Here is a 21,033-nt window from a genome sequence, read left to right on the forward strand (position 1 = left end):
GTCTCTTACCTCTGTGACTATGAAGAAGGAAAATAATGATAAAACTGTACTTACAAACAAGTGAATGTAATCCGAACCTGAAGGCAACTCAACGAATAGCAGCAGACGATTTGCACCGACGATAAACTTCATGTGGCTGGGATAGATTGTCACTCGTTCTGTTAGATGTAATTTTTATCTCATTAATTTGACAAAATTACGAAACTCGGGGAATTATTTATCTATATAAAAATATAGTAACATCTCGTATAATTTTTAAATTACGATAAAACGTTTTTTTAAGGAAAACGTTGAGGTAAATTAAAATTAGATGTAAAAGATCCCCAACAGGCGTAGCTTGATTGAGAGCTGTGCAACACGTGCATAGATCTACTCTCTCAGCCAAGGCGAGCAAGCAATACGGCATGTATGTGATTTTGATTACGATCACATATACGAGCTTTTAAAAGGTTTTATCGTAATTTAAAAAATAATACGAGATGTTACTATATTTTTATATAGATACAAAATTCCCCGAGTTTCGTAATTTTGTCAAATTAATGAGATAAAAATTACATCTAACAGAACGAGTGACAATCTATCCCAGCCACATGAAGTTTATCGTCGGTGCAAATCGTCTGCTGCTATTCGTTGAGTTGCCTTCAGGTTCGGATTACATTCACTTGTTTGTAAGTACAGTTTTATCATTATTTTCCTTCTTCATAGTCACAGAGGTAAGAGACTCTGTCTGGACAGTGTGGTAATTCATTTTCATGAATTCAATTTGGCCCGCGCGGTGTAGCTAGCACTTAGCAGCTGCATGAGTCAGGTAGCGAATCGGCATGTGATCGTGTTGCAAGTTGAATTGTCCGACTCGTCATCATCGTCGTAATTCCCCCAATTTACCTCCAACTACGTCACTTTGTTGTTCATTTCATCATCATTCTCTTCATCTTCAAAATCATCAATTTGAAAATCCAAATCTAGATAAAATTCTGGGTTTTCTTTCATTTCGTGATCGAAGTATTCAGTGACAGTGTGGAGAAAACGTACCCTCGCAACAGGTTTTGCATGCAAGTGGAGCTTCACGTGGGAGAGCCAATCACGCATGTCGTACAGAAAGTGACGTCATCAAATTCAAGTCAATTCAGAGACCGATGCGAGGCATATTTCGGAGAGGCATTTTGAGCGTTTTTTAATCGGCGATTTTCACCTTATGTATTATTTTCGTTATTTTTGAATGACCCACTGATAATCCCCACATCATTACCTTTCCATTGACATATAATAAGACCACATTCATAATCAATATACAGTAGTTCTCCTTTAAAAGCTTGCGCATCGCCGTGCCGTGGCATTTTTTTTTTTTCTTTCAAGCAGTGCGCAAATTGTTTGGACCAAATTTGCGACCCCAGGGGACGCGGTTCCAATATGACCCAACATGATTATCTTAAGTGTATGTTAGACCCAAATCGTTCAGAAACATGAATTGTGTATTTTTATTTGTATGATTTTACCTCGCTTATGGTAAGAATAAAGTCGCCGACGATTTCAATTGAATTTTTTTTTAAAAGGTTGTATAGCAACAGAATATAAAAGAATTTAAAAAAATGACAATAGGCTGAATAAGAAAAAAAAATGATGTTGATTTCTTTAATTAAAAAAAATAAACAGCAGTTCGGTTATTTGGTTAACTACAGCATAATTTTGATTTTACGTTTAAATTATCATAATTAATTAGTGATGACGTTTTTTCGAAGAATTTGATCTTACAGATTAGCAGATTATTCAACGTCGATTTTCGTCGCAATCGAGCAGGTGACGACCGAGATCATAAGGGGGAGTGGCGCTGAATGTGCTCTTGGGGCTGAACGAGTTTTATGATGCAAAAATACATGTTAAGATAAGGCTGTTCTGACTTTTTCAAGCAAAGGGATCGGTCACTTCATGACGTCACAGCGATCCGGAATTAAACGAGGATTACGTTGCCATAGTTACGTCATATGCTCTTTGGTCTCTTTATACAATAAAATATTCTGTAGATTGCTTTGAAGTCAATCGCACAGAGTAAAAAAACATCCAATTGACTAAGAGGGATGGACCTTGCAGGAAAGCTTGATAAGAAAAACTTATTTTGTTGTCACCGATGCTTGCTCCAGTCCAGTGACCCCAAAACGTTCGAGCAGCAGAAATATCGGACTTTCTCACTTGACTGGTCACGTCAAAGGAGCGGTCGAAAGCTAGCTCGCAAAATCGGGTGCCATGCAGGTACAAATGGAAAGTAAAAGTAAAATGACAGACGTGAGGTAAGGCAGAGGCATACCAAAATTATTTTATATTTCGTCAAATTATCGGGTGTGCCGGTGTGCAAATCCCATTGGCATCGGTTTATTTAGTCAGAAAAATAAATCAATCAGTGGAGGAAACATACATGTATAGAAGGTCACGTGATGTGCTATACATGTACTATCATAGGTGGATTCCGGGGAGCGTTTCATGGAAGGAGTTGTCGGACGTTTTATCCGACAAGTCCTATTTATCCGACAGTTACCATAGTAACACTGCTTCTTAGCCAATTAACATCAAGGAAAGTTGTCAGCTCTGACAACTTGTCGGACAAAGATGTTGATGAAACACTCCCCAGGTCTTGTTCAGGGGGGGGGGGGGGGCATGCGGGTCGAGCGGCGCCCATGTTTTTACGTATTAACGGCGCCTATAAAAAATCGTTTAAACATGATTATTCATCACGTCGGAAAATCGGGGAAGGAGATGTCCTGAATTATCTAATCAGACGATGCATTATCATTGGTCTTAGGGAGACAAAAGTGGCATTTTTTATCTAAAGAAACACACACGCACACCCGCACACACAAACAAGGCACAGGAAAATAATGCGCGTGCGAAGCGCGAGCCGATTTTTTTTCTATTCTGGCTTGAAATCGTAGCCGGTTAAGATATTATCTCGTACCGTTGTGGTCGATCCTTTCGCGGTTGAAGAATGACTGATGCTGAATTTTATCGACCGCGGGAAAAGGGTGCAGAGGCTCAAATGCGAAGTAATGACGATATAAGCAGTAAGGGGGATAGGAAAATTTTTGTATCGCCCAACGCCAATTCGTCTACTATCATTTGGTTTACCATCAGTTCGTCCACTGTCCACATGATCTAAGTGCCATTTCGTTTTATAACCAGTTGATCCAATATAGCCATTTAGTCCATGTACCATTTGGTTTAATTCGACTAAGTGTTAGGCCCATCTCACAAGTCACAACTCAAAGCGGCGAGCGACCGATTAGTAGCCTGCTCGGGCGCCGCTGGAGTTTAGGCATCACCGAACGATATTTTTAGAAGTCGAGTGGGCTGTAATAATGCTTAGTGGTGGCCGAGCAGTGCCCGGTCGATTGCCCATTACTCTAGGCCAAATCTGGGTCAAATCTGGGAACTTATTAGTCTGGCGTCCGAGCAGTGATCTGCTGACGATCCACCGAATCCCGGGCGGTACCCCACCGGCCACCGGCATATTTTTAGGTAATCGCCCGTCCGAACTTGAATTCGCTGCGAGATCATCGACCGATGGCCCGTAAAAACATCCCCCCACTTTTTACGAAAGAAATGAAAAAAAAATCACAAGAGATAATTGTTTTATTGGTGAAAATTCTTCCATAAAATACCGCTTAACAAATGAAACAATATTATTGAATCATAAAATGCAAATAAAGAGCCAGTTCACCATTTCCAAACGAAATACTTATGTCCTTATTATAACATTAAAGATAAACCCCCGTTTCTTCCAATTCATCAATGTTGGGGTCTTTGGGAAGGGAATAAGATGGAATGCCAAACAAATTTGAATGTAATCTCTAATAAAACCATTAAGAAATCGTGGGGTAAAAAAGATAATAATATTGGAGGGGTATTTGCGATATGGACATTCAGTGGCGTAATTACGGGGGGCATGGGGGGGGCACCCCCCCCCCCCCCCATCGGCTGACCAAAAAAAAAAGGGGAAAGGGGGAAAAGGAGATAAGAGGGAGAAAGGAAGAGAAACGTAGTGGGAAAAAAGAAAATATTATTCATTATAATGTTATATTATATTATAATTATGTTATGTTACATTACATAAGAAACATTTTTATCATAACTTTATGAAACATAATTTGCCCAGGGCCTACGTCTTCATTGTTCCTGGTGCTCGCATTATCTGCTTAACGAGATATATAATCATGTTGTACTAAAACATCCCGTTTTCAATTCAATATAAACCAAATATATTTCCTAGCACTTGAGTTATCATTGTTTTATGTAGTGACATATGCTTCTTTTTCATGACTCAAATAGTGATTGCCCCATGTTAAGGTCTTCGTACATATGAACAATTTCCTGTTCGTGATTACGTTCGCATTAGTGGATTGGTGAGATATGTCTGCTCTTCATGAATTCCTAAAATCAGTCCTTAAAATGTCCCTTCTTCTGATCTGAATATCAAAAATTTTCAGCTTGTGCTTCGCGCTCGCATCATTTGGTTAATGAAATACGTATGGTCCTAGTTAATTCCTACTAAGAAACCTTAGAATGCCCTACTTCAGGTCTGAATTATCTAAATTTTCAGCTCGCGCTTCGCGCTCGCATTGTTTAGCGAGACAGGTACCTATCATGATTACACAAATTTGATTATAATGTCCCTTTTTAGGTGTGAATATAAAAAAAATTCAGCTCGCGCTTCGCACTCCCATTATTTGATCAGTGAGATACATATCCGTCCTTAAAATGTCTCTATTAGGTCAGTATAACTGGCAACTGAGCGCTCTTCGCGCGCTCACTAGCGCACTCACTCAGTGATTCAAATATTTTGCTGGTGCCCCCCCCCCCCAATGCCGTGACCCGCGGTACGCCACTGTGGACATATCAATGACAATTCCTTGCATATCTAAAACATGATTGCAAAAAATGCCAAAATATTTCAGTCATCCCCCCAACCATCAACACGGATTTACGCCAGTGGCCAACAATATATGCAACTGTCAGTTTTCATGAAAACCATTCTCGAAGGAAATAGAGAAATACAAGAGTCACATTTGCAATTATTAGTTAGCCTGTCCAGCGATAGGATGGAAATCGGAAATGGCTGTCAATCGAAAAGTAAGTGTAAATACGAATAAGTGTATACAAATCTGAGTGTCAATAACGAACTTTGTAGGGTAAAATTCAAGGTATTTGCGCGGCGGTGGAAAAAAAACTGTGATCGGAAAAATGATTTAAACCAGAATGAGATGAAGAAAAATCAAGAGGATGACAACAGTTCCCCCAAAGCGCTGTGCAGCTAGATGTAACAAGACTATTTAATTCAGGGGGGGGGGGGGTTCCAGTGGGATACTCGGATTTGTAAAGGGTATGGGCTGTGTGGTCAATAAATTATGAAACCATACCCTTAAAAACGAAGTTGCTTAAGACATGATGGACTTATTAATAATGATAATGTACTCTGCATTTCATGCAAATAGATGTGGTTTGGAAATGGAATTGGAAAGAAATTGAGATCTTGAGAAGTGACACCTGTATCGCCAACAACATGATCAATGCAATGAAAAGCTATAAACAGCCAACACGCACATACTGCTCCAGAGAAAAAAAAACTACCACTCCTACACCAATCATCTCCCAAATCTAGATCCAATACCCACTAAGTTATTAAAGTACTATTCTCCCATGTTCTATTCTCATAATAATTTGATATTCTAAAGCAGGTATCCAGTAAATGTATTAGGTCACGCCATTTTTGAAAGAATCCTCTCTGGTCCGCGATTCTCTTGAAAGTTGTCGGCAAGTGTCGTACACATTAAATGTTTCATATATTTTTGTCAACTTTTTCAGTACATTCAGGAACCCTCCAACGTAACGTGATTGGATATTTTCTTTACCAATAACCGCAGGCCAGAAAAATATATATTCATCAACATCTAGATTTTCTATTAAACCTTTTTGGCGGAAAATCCTTACGAACGCAACACGCGTGAAATACTCTTTCAGAAAAGATTTGTGTTCATTTATTTTTTATACAGACTTGTAAAATCGTATAAATAAGGTCTTACTGCATTTTTTATGACAAAAGCACGAACTAATTTCAAAACCTTAATTTTGCCACTCTGCTTTCAGTCCTTAATGGGATGGTCCGGGCTGAAAATATTTATATCTAAATAATAAGAGTAAAATTCACAGAGCACAATGCTGAAAATTTATCAAAATCGGATAACAAATTACATACATGACATAGTTATTGAATTTCAAAGTTTATCACTATTTTTTTTAAACAGTCATATGCACATCCTCATGAATATTTATAAGGTGGGCTGATGATTTCAAATCCCCACTTTCCTTTTTCTTATGTTAACACATGAAATCATAATATTCTTTTTTTTTCATATACATGTGTAAATGATGTGTCTCCATTATGATGAAAGAAGTTGTGGCAATAAATAACTAATGCACTTAATCAGTTGTCAATCCAATTGTTTTAGTTTTTGGTAGAAAAAAAATTGAATAAACCTGATTTCATATGATAACATATAAAAGAACAAGTGAGGATATGACATCATCAGCCGACCTAATGAATATTCATGAAGACATGCCTAGAACTGTTTCACCGGAATAATGCAAATCTTTAAAAATTATTTGTTATCCGATTTTGATGAAATTTTCAGCATTTTGCTTTGTGAATTTTACTCTATTTATTTAAATACAAATATTTTCAGCTCGGAACATCCCTACAAAGCAATAAAATAAATGTCTTACTATCATTTAGGCAAGAATGGAAAGAACTTTATAAGCCAAGAAATCTTGAGATGTTAATCGAGAAATGTACGATTTCATGATGAGGTACTACCATACTTTTTCATCAGGCAGGTATGGTCTCCTTGTGCCGCATACCATGAGTAATCACAGATAATTATCCACATATGTGACTAACTTAAACATTTCGTTCAAAAAGTCACGCACTGCAAGCAAGGCAGAGATAACGTTTCTCCCATTTTGTCAGAAACTAATTTCATGCTTTCAACAATTTTTTTCTCCATTTCTTTAAGGTTGAGATAATGACGTGTCTATGGTTTGTGCAGATTGAACCTCGGTCTCACGGCCTTGTCTTGCACAACCGAATACTGATTTAAGTCCGTTCTGAAATTTATGATATTGAAATGTATATACAAAGGGATTGATCCACATGTTAATAAAGGCAAATGAAACTGTTACATAATAAAACGTTCCGTCGAGGTCGATATTTACTCCTAAGCAGTAGAGAAGGTAGGTGAATTGATTTGGTGCCCAGCAAGTAGCATAGCAGAGGCTCAAAGACAGCATGGTCTTTACTGCATTTTTCCTTGCAAGTTCCCTGTAGTCTTTGACCTGGTGGACTGACCCGAGAGCAGGCTTCGATGCCTGGCGCAAGGTATTCATGATGCGATAGTACATCCAGAACATAGCGGTGAAGGTAACGATGAAATACAAAATAAATGTGTAGATGCCCATGGCACGTTGCATGACTTTGTTCGGCCACATGAAGAGAAGACACGTCCCGTCTTTTATCTTAGTCAGAGTGATCAGGTAGCTATTATGAAGAAGCCCAAGCATCCACGGAATCAAGGAACAAACGATCACCAGTCTGTATTTGACGTGTCTTCTATATCGTAAAGGATAAACAACCGCGAAGTACCTTTCCAACGTCAGGAGAAGTAAGTTGACCATTGTAGCTATGTCGGTTGCCCAGTACAGATACTGGGAATACCAGATCCCGCAAAGTATCGTAGCCAATGATGGGTTCCTGCCAGGAAGGGGCGGTTTGGGCAAGACAAAGTTGGCAAGTAGAAGTATCGAAGAGATCCCATCTATAAGCGATTGGTTCACAATTAGAAGATTAGTTGTGTCTTGGAGATATTCAACCCTTGCAATCACAAAGAGCACAAGACCATTGCCAAGGATACCGAGTATGCTAAATGAAATATACACGATCAGGGTTGGAAGAGGTAACGCGCCGGGTACATGGCTTACGTTTCCCGCATGGGATGATGATGTGATATTACTGTCAAACTCCATGAGTAATGAAGAAAGAGACCTCTTACTTAATTATACTGGTACGACTGACTTGAGATGCTAGCTTGCAAATAGAAATCATGAAAAAATTGAAGTCCAATAATAGATGCGGGAAACCGTCAAAAACCAACAATGTCGACAGGCGAAAGTTCCTTGTTACTTCTGCACATGCATGAGGATGGAAAACTAATTGATAGCAAATCTACGGATCAAGTTGTTTTTTCTCCAAAATTATATTCCACCAAGGATCCGCTGCTTTTCAGTATTCTCAGACTAACACATTATTTAGTTGACTCCTTTCAAACAAATCCACCGTCATTCCACTAATACGACTCATACAAATTTAATTAACATCATTAAACAGTTAAATTCGTTACTGTTTTAAAACTCGAGAGCGCAGTTTTATCGGAAAATAGCAAGTGCAAACATCACGAACATAAATATGCGATCAACAAAGCTAAATGGTCACGCTTAACCCCTGTTTCAACTTTGGTTTGCAAAATTAATGATGAATCCACTGAATTTATAGCCTTATCATGTTTCGTCTTCTATAACCTTTAGTGTTGACTACTTTAATAAACATACGTTTAATGGAAGGTTGACAAGCCCTATTCCGGTTATACGACCATTGCATCGATTACCCGCCAATCACAGGTTTGTGGAATATCGCAAAGTCACCATAGCCATGAATCGTTTCCATTGATCTCGGGCAAACAAAGTGAAGTTTGAACATTTTGTGGCACTCAACCAACCAAATGAATCCAATAACTTTTTTTTTCGTGCGTTGTATATTTTGCAAATGGCCCCATGACAAGGTAAAGGAGACCCACTTTTGTTTACTATGTTTAGAGAAATAGATATATGTGGCCGGTTAACCTTTTTTTTTTATTAGAAAGCATCCAACAAAATGAACTAGACAGCTTACAAAATACTTTCCGTTCGTTATTTTGTTATCAAATTATTCCGGGCTTTTTTAAAAATAAAATAAGGCTTGACAACTTTTAAAATGAACCTTTAAATTGGAGCAGGATGGGACTTGAATGGAAAAATAAATGGAAAAATCTCGATATAAGTGCCACATTTTGTTTTCTATGATCCTCTCTTCCCTTTTGAAGATTTATATCATGTGTCTAAGATATTCCCGCTAAAAGGTTTCACTTTAGAAAGAACTCTTTATCAAGAAACGTTGAATGTCAAATCAAATATGTTTTGAAGATTAAATAATTATCAATGCGACATTCTGAATTAGAGCCCCTAGTCATGGTTTAGAGTAAAATGCCAAAAGAAGTGAGGATGAATGAAATGTCGATTTTTCCTGCAGGGTTCTATTGGAACCCAGCGCTATTCATTCTATCTGTAAAAAAATGTTCATTCACTTGTCATCATCAATGAGAGCACATTAGCTTTTTAGGAAGAAAAGCACAGATTTTCCCTTAAAGAAATGTTTGTAAGAAGCCTAAGGCAGGTCGAAGGCTTGTATTAAAAGTTGAGGAAATTCCAAGCCTCGTTTCCTGTGTTTTTTATGTGTTTTTTTGCTTCATAAGTATTTTTTTTCTCTTTCTCCCTCTTTACGTATCCAGGGATTCTTTTTTTTATTAGAGACAAATTGAGAATATACAAAATAAATGAGAATTGAAGATTAAAAGGGTCACTCGTAAGAGTGAAAACCGAAAATAGTCCTTAAAAATGTTATTTTCAGGTCACTATATTTCAAAAAAGATAATAAAAGTGTACATGAATGCTGCTGCAAATGATGATGGGTCATTTTGTTCGATCTTTAGCCTAGATAGACAGTGGACCATTTATCAAGGCGCTTGGCATTTCATGTAAAAAATAACGATAACATTTATGTTAATTCAGGGCCCTCTGGGTGGGCAGTTATTAGGGAATAGGCGCCTATCATGTGTAAATGAGAAATTGTTTATAGTTTACCCTGATACTCAACTGCTGATCAAGGAGATTTTACAAAACTGAGTGGTAGTAATAGTGATAGCGGTCCTATGGAATATCCTTGTGGAACGCCAATGCTTAAAAGCACGGAAATAGGCAGAGTATTCGCCACCTCTTGTCAAGCTCTCCATTTTTAGTAATAGTCGCCCCCTTCTCTCCCACTCTCTCTTAATATATATCTATCTTTATGTCCTCACATAGGAAACAAATGATACACTATCCTTCTTGTATCATTCGGACATTTCACAAGGGAATTATGAGGCGCCGATTGTACCAATATTATATAGAACAATTATTTGTTCTATAATCATTATTTATTAAATAATAATTATTATTTATATATAATTTACATTTTATTTGTAAATAATTACTATTATATAAAATAACATTTCTAATTATTTATATATAATTCCAAGTAATACTTCATTATTTGTAAATAATAATAGTTCGACATTCCATTATTTATAAATAATGATTATTTGTTTTTCATTATTTATAAATACTGATTATTTGATTTTCATTATTTATAAATAATGATTATTTGTTTTTCATTATTTATAAATAATGATTATTTGTTTTTCATTATTTATAAATAATGATTATTTGATTTTCATTATTTATAAATAATGATTATTTGTTTTTCATTATTTATAAATAATGATTATTTGTTTTTCATTATTTATAAATAATTTTTATTTGTTTTTCATTATTTATAAAAAATGATTATTTGTTTTTCATTATTTATAAATAATGATTATTTGTTTTTCATTATTTATAAATAATGATTATTTGTTTTTCATTATCTATAAATAATGATTATTGGTCTTTTATTATTTATAAATAATGATTTTCGTTTTTCATTATTTATAAATAATGACACTACATACTTCATTATTTATAAATAATTGCAATTCGTTTTTCCATTATTTATAAATAAGTTTTCTATTATTTATAAATAATGCCAGTGCACATTTCTTTATTTATAAATAATTTGTTGAGTGCGCCATTATTTTCATTATTTATAAATAATCATTATTTAACGTTCGAGTTTTCCATTATTTATAAATAAAGATTATTTGTTAAATAATGAAATATCTACTTCATTATTTATAAATAATAATTTTGTTTCAATATCCCATTATTTATAAATAATCATTATTTATAAACAATTTTTACAGTTTGCCATTATATACAAATAATCATTATTTATATACAAATAACCATTATTTATTAAATAATGGAAAACTCGCTATAACATGCAAATGTGGGACCGCCCATGATATGAATATTCATGATGCGATTTCCTTTTTCGTGATTTTTCTTCACAAATTTTTGTCCGTTTCCTCTTCATAATGGCATTTCTTGAAGCAATTTTCTAGGGATATGGTCTGATTGTAATATTCTTCATTTTCTATATAACTTCGTCTTCGTAGAAATATCAAAAAGTGTAATTTTATACGATTTTTCCTACAGTTCACAATCCCCGTAGGCGCGCGTGTATTTCACCTTTTCTCTCTGATCGTAGGAACAACCCAAGGGTTCATTACATGTTGTCGCGCACAGAAAAATTAAGCCATAAAAGTTGCGTGTTGTGGACACCAGAAGTGAGATCCCAGCACGCGAGACCCACTTGTTAGAAATCCACTGAAAAATGCGGTTCATGGTGCGACCTTAGTATACGGTACCTCGCAATACGTGTGAGTGGGAACAACCGGTGAATCGACGAAATGCTCTTCATCGAAATATTACGTTGGTTGGTCCCCGGAACTGTCGGGCGGAATTTAGCCCGAAATCCGGATCCTTAATGGAAGTGGATCAAGTGCATATGAGCTGAGAGAGTGAGTGTAAGTGCATCAGGCCCTTCTACTTTCTATATTTTTTTGTTTTTTTGTTTTTGTTAAGTTAATTTTTCCCAAAAATGCTCGCAACGACAATACGGGGGCATGATAACCTCTAAATTTTTGAAAACTTATTTTTCTATTGAAAATTATCACAAAATTCACCAAAAGTGTGCACGAAAGCCTTCATATTTCACTTTTAAAACTCCAAAAAGTGCCCAAATGACAAGCTTGGTCGCTTCGCTGTGTCGCTTTCAACTTGAAAACGAGTTTACGCGCATGCTCCCCCCCCCCCGGAAAGAAATTCTGTGTACGGCCATGCTCAAAAGAGCCTGGCACATTGATTTATATATACTTTTCATTTTCATTATTTTTATATATTTTTTCTCATCACCATGGCCTCACGCATAATTTTTTCAGGGGGGGGGGGAGCATGACGCGCGTAAACTTTCTAAAAAAAAAACCTTGAAAGCGAGACAACCACGCGACCAAGCCAAAATGACAAGCTTGGTCGCTTCGCTGTCTCGCTTTCAACTTGAGAGCGTTTACGCGCGTCTGCCCCCATCTCCCGAAATAAATTATGTGAACGGCCATGCTAAAAAAGAGCATATGGCACCATTGATTTATATATACTTTTCATTTTCATTATTTTTATCACATTATCATCATGGCCTTATGCATAATTTTTTTCCGGGGGGAGCAGCTAGGACGCGCGTAAACTTTCTAAAAAAATCTTGAAAGCGAGACAGCGACGCGACCAAGCTCAAATGACAAGCTTGGTCGCTTCGCTTTTTCAAGATTTTTTTTTAGAAAGTTTACGCGCGTCATGCTCCCCCCCCCCCGGAAATTTCTGCGTAAGGCCATAGTGATAATGAGATAAAAATAATGAAATTGAAAATAATTTCTTTCGGAAGATGGGGGCAGACGCGCGTAAACGCTCTCAAGTTGAAAGCGAGACAGCGAAGCGACCAAGCTTGTCATTTTGGCTTGGTCGCGTGGTTGTCTCGCTTTCAAGGTTTTTTTTTTAGAAAGTTTACGCGCGTCATGCTCCCCCCCCCCCTGAAAAAATTCTGCGTGAGGCCATGGTGATAATGAGAAAAAAAATATAAAAATAATGAAAATGAAAAGTATATATAAATCAATGTGCCAGGCTCTTTTGAGCATGGCTGTACACAGAATTTCTTTCGGGGGGGGGGGGAGCATGCGTGTAAACTCGCTTTCAAGTTGAAAGCGACACAGCGAAGCGACCAAGCTTGTCATTTGGGCACTTTTTGGAGTTTTAAAAGTGAAATATGAAGGCTTTCGTGCACACTTATGGTGAATTTTGTGATAATTTTCAATAGAAAAATAAGTTTTCAAAAATTTAGGGGTCATCATGCCCCCGTATTGTCGTTGCGAGCATTTTTGGGAAAAATTAACTAAAAAAAAACAAAAAAACAAAAAATTATAGAAAGTAGAAGGGCCTGATGCACTTACACTCACTCTCTCAGCTCATATGCACTTGATCCACTACCATTAAGGATCCGGATTTCGGGCTAAATTCCGCCCGACAGTTCCGGGGACCAACCAACGTAATATTTCGATGAAGAGCATTTCGTCGATTCACCGGTTGTTCCCACTCACACGTATTGCGAGGTACCGTATACTAAGGTCGCAACATGAACCGCATTTTTCAGTGGATTTCTAACAAGTGGGTCTCGCGTGCTGGGATCTCACTTCTGGTGTCCACAACACGCAACTTTTATGGCTTAATTTTTCTGTGCGCGACAACATGTAATGAACCCTTGGGTTGTTCCTACGATCAGAGAGAAAAGGTGAAATACACGCGCGCCTACGGGGATTGTGAACTGTAGGAAAAATCGTATAAAATTACACTTTTTGATATTTCTACGAAGACGAAGTTATATAGAAAATGAAGAATATTACAATCAGACCATATCCCTAGAAAATTGCTTCAAGAAATGCCATTATGAAGAGGAAACGGACAAAAATTTGTGAAGAAAAATCACGAAAAAGGAAATCGCATCATGAATATTCAAGCAAAGCAAAATCTATCGAGGGATTGATTTTTAATGATTTTTTGATGAGCTATGATATAACACGTGAGTGAATGGGGGTCTGTAATACTCATGTGTGCCCTATATCGCGACTACACTTCTACACTGTCGTTGCTATGGCTGGGCGTCGTCTGCTAGAAATCGGTGGTGAGAAAGCTTCAAACAGTTTTATGCAAAGTGATATGTTATGTTTAACAATAGTTGATAAGTATGTAACTCGGCATTTAGTGCATTCATCGCTTACGATGCTGAAATGACTCTTTCAAATGTATATTCAATGTTTTTTATCATTTATTATGCAGAAATGCGAGTTTCTACTGCCAATAGGAGATCTGGTTGGTTTGAGAGTGTGAAATGAAATAAGTAGGGATTTCAAAATGATAAATAACTTCTAATTATCATCAGGATTCCTATTTTCAATATTTAGAGCACGCAGAGAGAGAAAGATGAACAAAACATTAAAATACATAAACTTGTCTCAGTCAGATGTTATACATCATAGATTGCGCTATTGAATACTATTCACTTCGTTGAAAGCTACAGGCGGGGGGGGGGGGTGGGGGTGGAACTGAGTCGGGGTACATACCCCATCCTCCTGGCTTGTAAGCAGGGCGAGGTTGATCCCTATAGTACCCCCCCCCCCCCCATTCTTCCTCCAAATTAACGGTTATGATGAGGAAGAGAGGCGAAATGAGCAAAACAAATGCTTACATTCTTTGTTTGTTATCAATTTTCTTTTATTTACTTTGTTTATTTTTATGCGAATACAAAGGTAATAAATTACCTCGAACAAAATTAAACATGTAAACAAGAAGTTGTAAATCCACACAATACATATTTAGCCCATTGATGGACATCAAGCAAGTAGAACTTGTAGCTGCAATACCATAGGAAGCGCACAAAATATATGAATGGAACACTGCATTTTTACATTAAAATGAGGGGTGTCCAATGAGACGTTTTCTTTTCTTTTAATACATTTAGTCAGATTAGGTATTGAATGCGAGGTATCAATCTCTTCAGGAGAGCCCACTCTTTCTTTTGAGGCCAAAATATTCAACTTTTCTTTGTTTGACCCTCAGTATAGGGCACATGAGAGTAATTCATCTGCGCGCAAAGCATGCCGGACAGGCGTAAGTAAAGATCACATGACTTTATTGATTAAAATAATTCATTAAAAATAGATCAAATGTTTGCATATCAAAAGAAAAACGATAGAGATAATGCTATGTTCATACACTTTCATAATTAAGGCGTTTGGGGAGGCTAAACTGCATTTGTGTATTTCATTTTAATCATTATTACCCACAATGCAGTTCTGGTTTTTCTGGCAATGAACTGTGTGTGTGTGTGTGTGTATTTGAGTTTTGTCAGACGTGTATCAATCAGATATGATTATTTACGTCTGGGACCGACCTTTAACGTCACCATCCGAAAGACGTGACCAGGGCTCGAACCTCGAACCTCTGCATCAATTTGTAACTTCCCCACAGCTTGGATTACAGGCGCACGCCACAACGCCTGGCCGAAATTATGGTTAGTCTTATTTCAGGCCATTTAACTTTTGATTGAGCTGGGCAAGTACCTGATTAACATATCAAGTCTTAATGTACTGTTAATTGTGACTAATGTCAGAGAATTAAAGCAAAATCTATCGAGGGATTGATTTTTAATGATTTTTTGATGAGCTATGATATAACACGTGAGTGAATGGGGGTCTGTAATACTCATCGGAGTGCTGATTTTGTCGTTCAAATTTGAACTAGAAAAATCAGCACTCCGAAGTGCAGTCACTATACACGCTCTTTAAGAGCTAAATTAGCACTTCGTTTTTTAGAGTGTACAGAGTACCGTACATAAAATTTAGAATAGTTCTAACAGTTAGATCTAACTTAGATCTAGCCTAGAGTAGACTCTAGGCCGAGATGACTTATTAAAAGACTCTAGATCTAGAAGTCTATAACCTAGTTCTAGACTACTAAAAAAAATAAAAGCCAATGGAAGCAATACGAATCTTATCTTTTTATCATAATTAACATCTAAAACCCATCTCTTTCTTGCTCTTTTGTATACTTTATAATTTCTCTATATTCTCTCTCTTCATTTCTCTCTGATTTTCCCACTGCCTCTCTCATTTTCCTACTTTCTGTCTGTCTCATTCATTTTTCCCCACTGTCTGTCTGTCTCTCATTCATTTTCCCCGTGTGGGTCTATTTCATTTTCCCCTCCCTCTCTCATTTTTCCCATTGTCTGTCTTTCATTTTCCTCACTGTCTGGCTGACTCATTTTTTCCACCAGTTTCTGTCTCATTCATTTTATCACATCCTTTTGTACTTAAATATGATTGAGCAACCTTTAATTTTAAAAAGTACAAACAAGCGCAGTCTGATGAACATTGTAAGGTACATGTGCAATGTACTTACATATTTATTTCTGACCCAATACATGTAATGATAACATTTCTATATCGCACTAACTGCCTTTTGACTGCTTCACCGTATTCTAATACATTTTTCCATTTTATAGTTAGATTTGGATTTCACTCTGACTCTGTAATGATTATTGAAGCGCTTCCTCCAGTTCAACCCAAGATGCTTAACTTAATTGAACCTAGCCTATCTGTATTGAAAGAGACGTCTGCTATGAATCAGTTGTTGAATATATTTCATCAATAGATTTCTTGGCTTTCAGTGTACAGGCAGTCTAGCTGTACATACAAGAATGTCACCCCCCCCCCCCCCCATACACACACACCTTGATAAAGAAAAATGTAGCCCCTGTGCTGCCACGGGTAATTGCTGCTAGTCTATCATAACACCTGTATCACCGTGGTCACCACAGGCTTACATATTGGGAGAGCTTGTGGCCATTGACCCCCCCCCCCCCGGAATTTCCGCGACCTAGACAGAAGGGAAAAAAAGGAAAGAAAGTAATAAAGAAAGAAAAAAAGAAAAGGGAAAATTTGTGAAATATGTTCTCTGAATATAACATCGAAACCTATCACAAAATCAGACAAACATTTCAAATTAAATCCACATTTTTGTGTCAATACGCTACTGATGGTCACCTCACACCGTGATCTGCGCGAGGCACCATTCATCGACCGTTCACTTAAAGCTCAGTGCAGACACTTTTATCCTACGGCGGCCGTACGGCGAGTCAAAAACAGCTGTTTTATTCATTTTTATTAAAACCGCCTATATATAGCTGGTACAAAAAAATTTGTTTTCGACTCGCCGTACGGCTACCGTAGAACAAATGTGACTGGGGTATTATAGTCGTTATAAAAAGGTGTTATGCAATGAAGACGCGGCATACGCGAGATGTTATTATTAAAAAAAAAGATGTAACGTAATGTGACGTAATTTAACGTAAAAAAATGTAAATGTAATGTAATATAACCACCCCCCCCAAAAAAAAAAAAAACCTACCATTTAATATAATACCATGTAGTACCATTAAAGAAGCTAAAATAATTAAGATGTCCATTATTAGAAATAAACTATTTAAAGAGACCTCCCCATTTTTGTCTATCGTCTCATAAACACAATTAAAACGCTTACAGATACCTATTGTTGGAAATAATACATTTTAAAATAATATATTAAATGTATATAGTGCAAAGCCTTTCAGATATTTTGAAAAGATCGAGGCCAGTGCATTGAGGTGAATAAAACATTTTCTTAGCATTTAGTATGTACAATGGATGCACCAGACTCTTGATATTCCTCCCTGCTAATGCATATATCCTTGAAGTTTGAGAGCGATGACAGTTTGGCTCCTCCAATCCAGGAGGCGTATTTCGCCTGTGCTGGAACGACGACGTTGACGGTCATGTCTGAGGCGAGGGCGCCGATCTCCTTCTTCATGCGGCCAGCCATTCCTTTGAATTCAGCGCAGCTTCCAGAAATAACGATGTTGGCGTACAAGGACTCACGGACGCCAGCATCGCACTTCATGATACTGTTGTTGACGAACTCATGGATTCCGGGGCTGTCCATTCCAATAAAGGCCGGCTGGAAGAGGGTCTCTGGGCAACGGATGCGTTCCGTACCAATAGTGAGGATTTGGCCATCGGGAAGTTCGTATGTCTCCTCGAGGACAGAGGGAGCTGTATTCTGCATTTCGTCGTTAAAATCTTGTGCGATGTAGCAGAGTTTTTCTCTGACTTTTGCTACGATTTCACGTTCAGCTATATAACAAAGATAAATATGGATGGAAATACGTTTTTAGAGCAAATTAGAAATTAGAAAAAAAGTCCCTTGCAATAATGATAATACCACCAGGAGCAATGCTGAACTATGGACGACACCGTGATTCGCTACCATTATAATGAATTTTCCCAACGGGAATTCCGAAAATCCCTATGTTGTGACGGCCACTCTCCTTTACACTGATGAGTAAAATTGTACTAACGGTTAGTTACCCAACAAACATTTACGTTCCCCTCTTACCCAACATTAGTTTGATTTTTAATTAAATAGATAAGTGGGCCTAACCCGGTATACCTGCATACCTGTAGTAGTGAAAGAATTGCCAGATTCGGTGAGGATCTTCAACATGTAATCGTTAAGATCACGTCCGCAAAGTTGCACACGGATGATGGCCTCCAAGTTTGCCTTACCCTTGATTACAGGTACGGCGTTACAAACACCCTCACTAGTTTAAAAAACCATACCGGTGTCAAGCCCAACGCTGCGGAGCGAAAGCTCTGGCTGGCTGGCGAGGTAGAGGGAGGGCACTTTGAAAATCTCAAACATTACCTGACGAATGATAATAAGCATGATAAGGTTCAAGAATCACTGAGAATATCATAGTCATTGTAACTCACGAGATTCGAATTTTGTCCTATTCTAACTATGCAGTTAATTCGAATTGCCCTGATTAAACTAAGAAAATAAAGACATAAATCATAAAGAAGTTGAAACTCAGTCATACTTTTAGAACACCTGGGGAAACAATTTAAGTGAACTTGGAGAGAGGGATGAAACTCACATAGCAAACAACATAGCCTACATCACAATTCATGAATTAATCAATATTATGTTAAGTGAACTGGAGGAAAAAGAGATCTCAAAACATTCTGCGCGGATTGCAAATGAATATGTCATAGAAAAAATCGGTGAAGAATATTTGAGTATTTAAAACACTTTTTTTTTATTTTGGAATTCAATTTTTATCGCAGAATAGAAGAAACAAAGGGAGAATTTATCCCCATCATATTTCATGTGTTAGAGTTGAGGTCATCGTGGCTATATGCGTCTAAAGCTGTGTATAAGTAACCTTCAATTTACCTGAGCCATCTGTTCCCTGTTTGCCTTGGGGTTAAGAGGGTAATCTGTCAACAGAACTGGGTGGTTGTCTGGTTGCACCTGAAGCTGATTAGAAAAGATGTGACGCCAAATTTCCTCCATGTTTTCCCAATGGGTAACGATACCATGCTCGAGGGGTAATTGTATGGTAAGGATACCTCTCTTGCTCTGAGCCTCGTCTCCAACATAACATGACTTCTGCCCCATCCCAACCATAACACCCTGGTGACGAGGTCTACCAACGATGGTTGGAAACACGAACCTTGGCTTATCGTCGCCGGCATATCCGACCTTTGTTGTCCCAGATCCGTTATCGATAACAATGGCTTTACCCGACATTGTGGTCGATTTGATTGGATTTCTGAAAGATAAGAAAAAAATGTGATAAAACATTTATAATTGTCTCTATGCGCAGCGCCGTGCCGTGGCATTATTTTTTTTCTTTCAAGCAGTGCGCAAATTGTTTGGACCAAATTTGCGACCCCAGGGGACGCGGTTCCAATATGACCCAACATGATTATCTTAAGTGTATGTTAGACCCAAATCGTTCAGAAACATGAATTTTGTATTTTTATTTGTATGATTTTACCTCGCTTATGGTAAGAATAAAGTCGCCGACGATTTCAATTGATTTTTTTTTTAAAGGTTGTATAGCAACAGAATACAAAAGAATAAAAAAAAAGACAATAGGCTGAATAAGAAAAAAAAATGATGTTGATTTCTTTAATTTAAAAAAATAAACAGCAGTTCGGTTATTTGGTTAACTACAGCATAATTTTGATTTTACGTTTAAATTATCATAATTAATTAGTGATGACGTTTTTTCGAAGAATTTGATCTTACAGTTTAGCAGATTATTCAACGTCGATTTTCGTCGCAATCGAGCAGGTGACGACCGAGATCATAAGGGGGAGTGGCGCTGAATGAGCTCTTGTGGCTGAACGAATTTTATAATGCAAAAATACATGTTAAGATAAGGCTGTTCTGACTTTCTCAAGCAAAGGGATCGGTCACTTCATGACGTCACAGCGATCCGGAATTAAACGAGGATTACGTTGCCATAGTTACGTCATATGCTCTTTGGTCTCTTTATACAATAAAATATTCTGTAGATTGCTTTGAAGTCAATCGCACCGAGTAAAAAACATCCAATTGACTAACTGGAGGGATGGATGGACCTTGCAGGAACGCTTGATAAGAAAAACTTATCTTGTTGTCACCGATGCTTGTTCCAGTCCAGTGACCCCAAAACGTTCGAGCAGCAGAAATATCGGACTTTCTCACTTGACTGGTCACGTCAAAGGAGCGGTCGAAAGCTAGCTCGCAAAATCGGGTGCCATGCAGGTACAAATGGAAAGTAAAACTAAAATGACAGACGTGAGGTAAGGCAGAGGCATACCAAAATTATTTTATATTTCGTCAAATTATCGGGTGTGCCGGTGTGCAAATCCCATTGGCATCGGTTTATTAAGTCAGAAAAATAAATCAATCAGTGGAGGAAACATATACATGTATAGAAGGTCACGTGATATGCTATTCAGGTACTATCATAGGTGGATTCAGGTCTTGTTCAGGTGGGGGGGGGGGGGCATGCGGGTCGAAAGCTAGCCCGCAAAATCGGGTGCCATGCAGGTACAAATGGAAAGTAAACGTAAAATGACAGACGTGAGGTAAGGCAGAGGCATACCAAAATTATGTTATATTTCGTCAGATTATCGGGTGTGCCGGTGTGCAAATCCCATTGGCATCGGTTTATTAAGTCAGAAAAATAAATCAATCAGTGGAGGAAACATATACATGTATAGAAGGTCACGT

The 21,033-nt window shown here is 37.5% G+C and overlaps 1 protein-coding gene and 1 pseudogene across 1 annotated transcript; both read right to left on the reverse strand.

Moving 5' to 3' along the window:
* Nucleotides 1-6,402: 6,402 nt before the first annotated feature.
* LOC129270044 (kiSS-1 receptor-like) lies at nt 6,403-8,501 on the reverse strand. Its single transcript, XM_054907462.2, has one exon. It carries the CDS (start codon nt 8,062-8,064, stop codon nt 7,054-7,056), a length of 1,011 nt encoding a protein of 336 aa, XP_054763437.2. The 5' UTR covers nt 8,065-8,501; the 3' UTR covers nt 6,403-7,053.
* A 7,789-nt stretch (nt 8,502-16,290) lies between these two features.
* Nucleotides 16,291-19,575, reverse strand: LOC135155699 (actin, muscle-like; annotated as a pseudogene).
* Between the last annotated feature and the right edge of the window lie 1,458 nt (nt 19,576-21,033).

The sequence above is a fragment of the Lytechinus pictus genome, chromosome 10 (assembly GCF_037042905.1).
Source record: "Lytechinus pictus isolate F3 Inbred chromosome 10, Lp3.0, whole genome shotgun sequence".
Classification (NCBI taxonomy): Eukaryota; Metazoa; Echinodermata; class Echinoidea; order Temnopleuroida; family Toxopneustidae; genus Lytechinus; species Lytechinus pictus.

What these genes read in the sequence shown, in the direction of transcription:
- LOC129270044 (XM_054907462.2), bottom strand. Translation starts at nt 8,064, where the DNA reads ATGGAGTTTGACAGTAATATCACATCATCATCCCATGCGGGAAACGTA.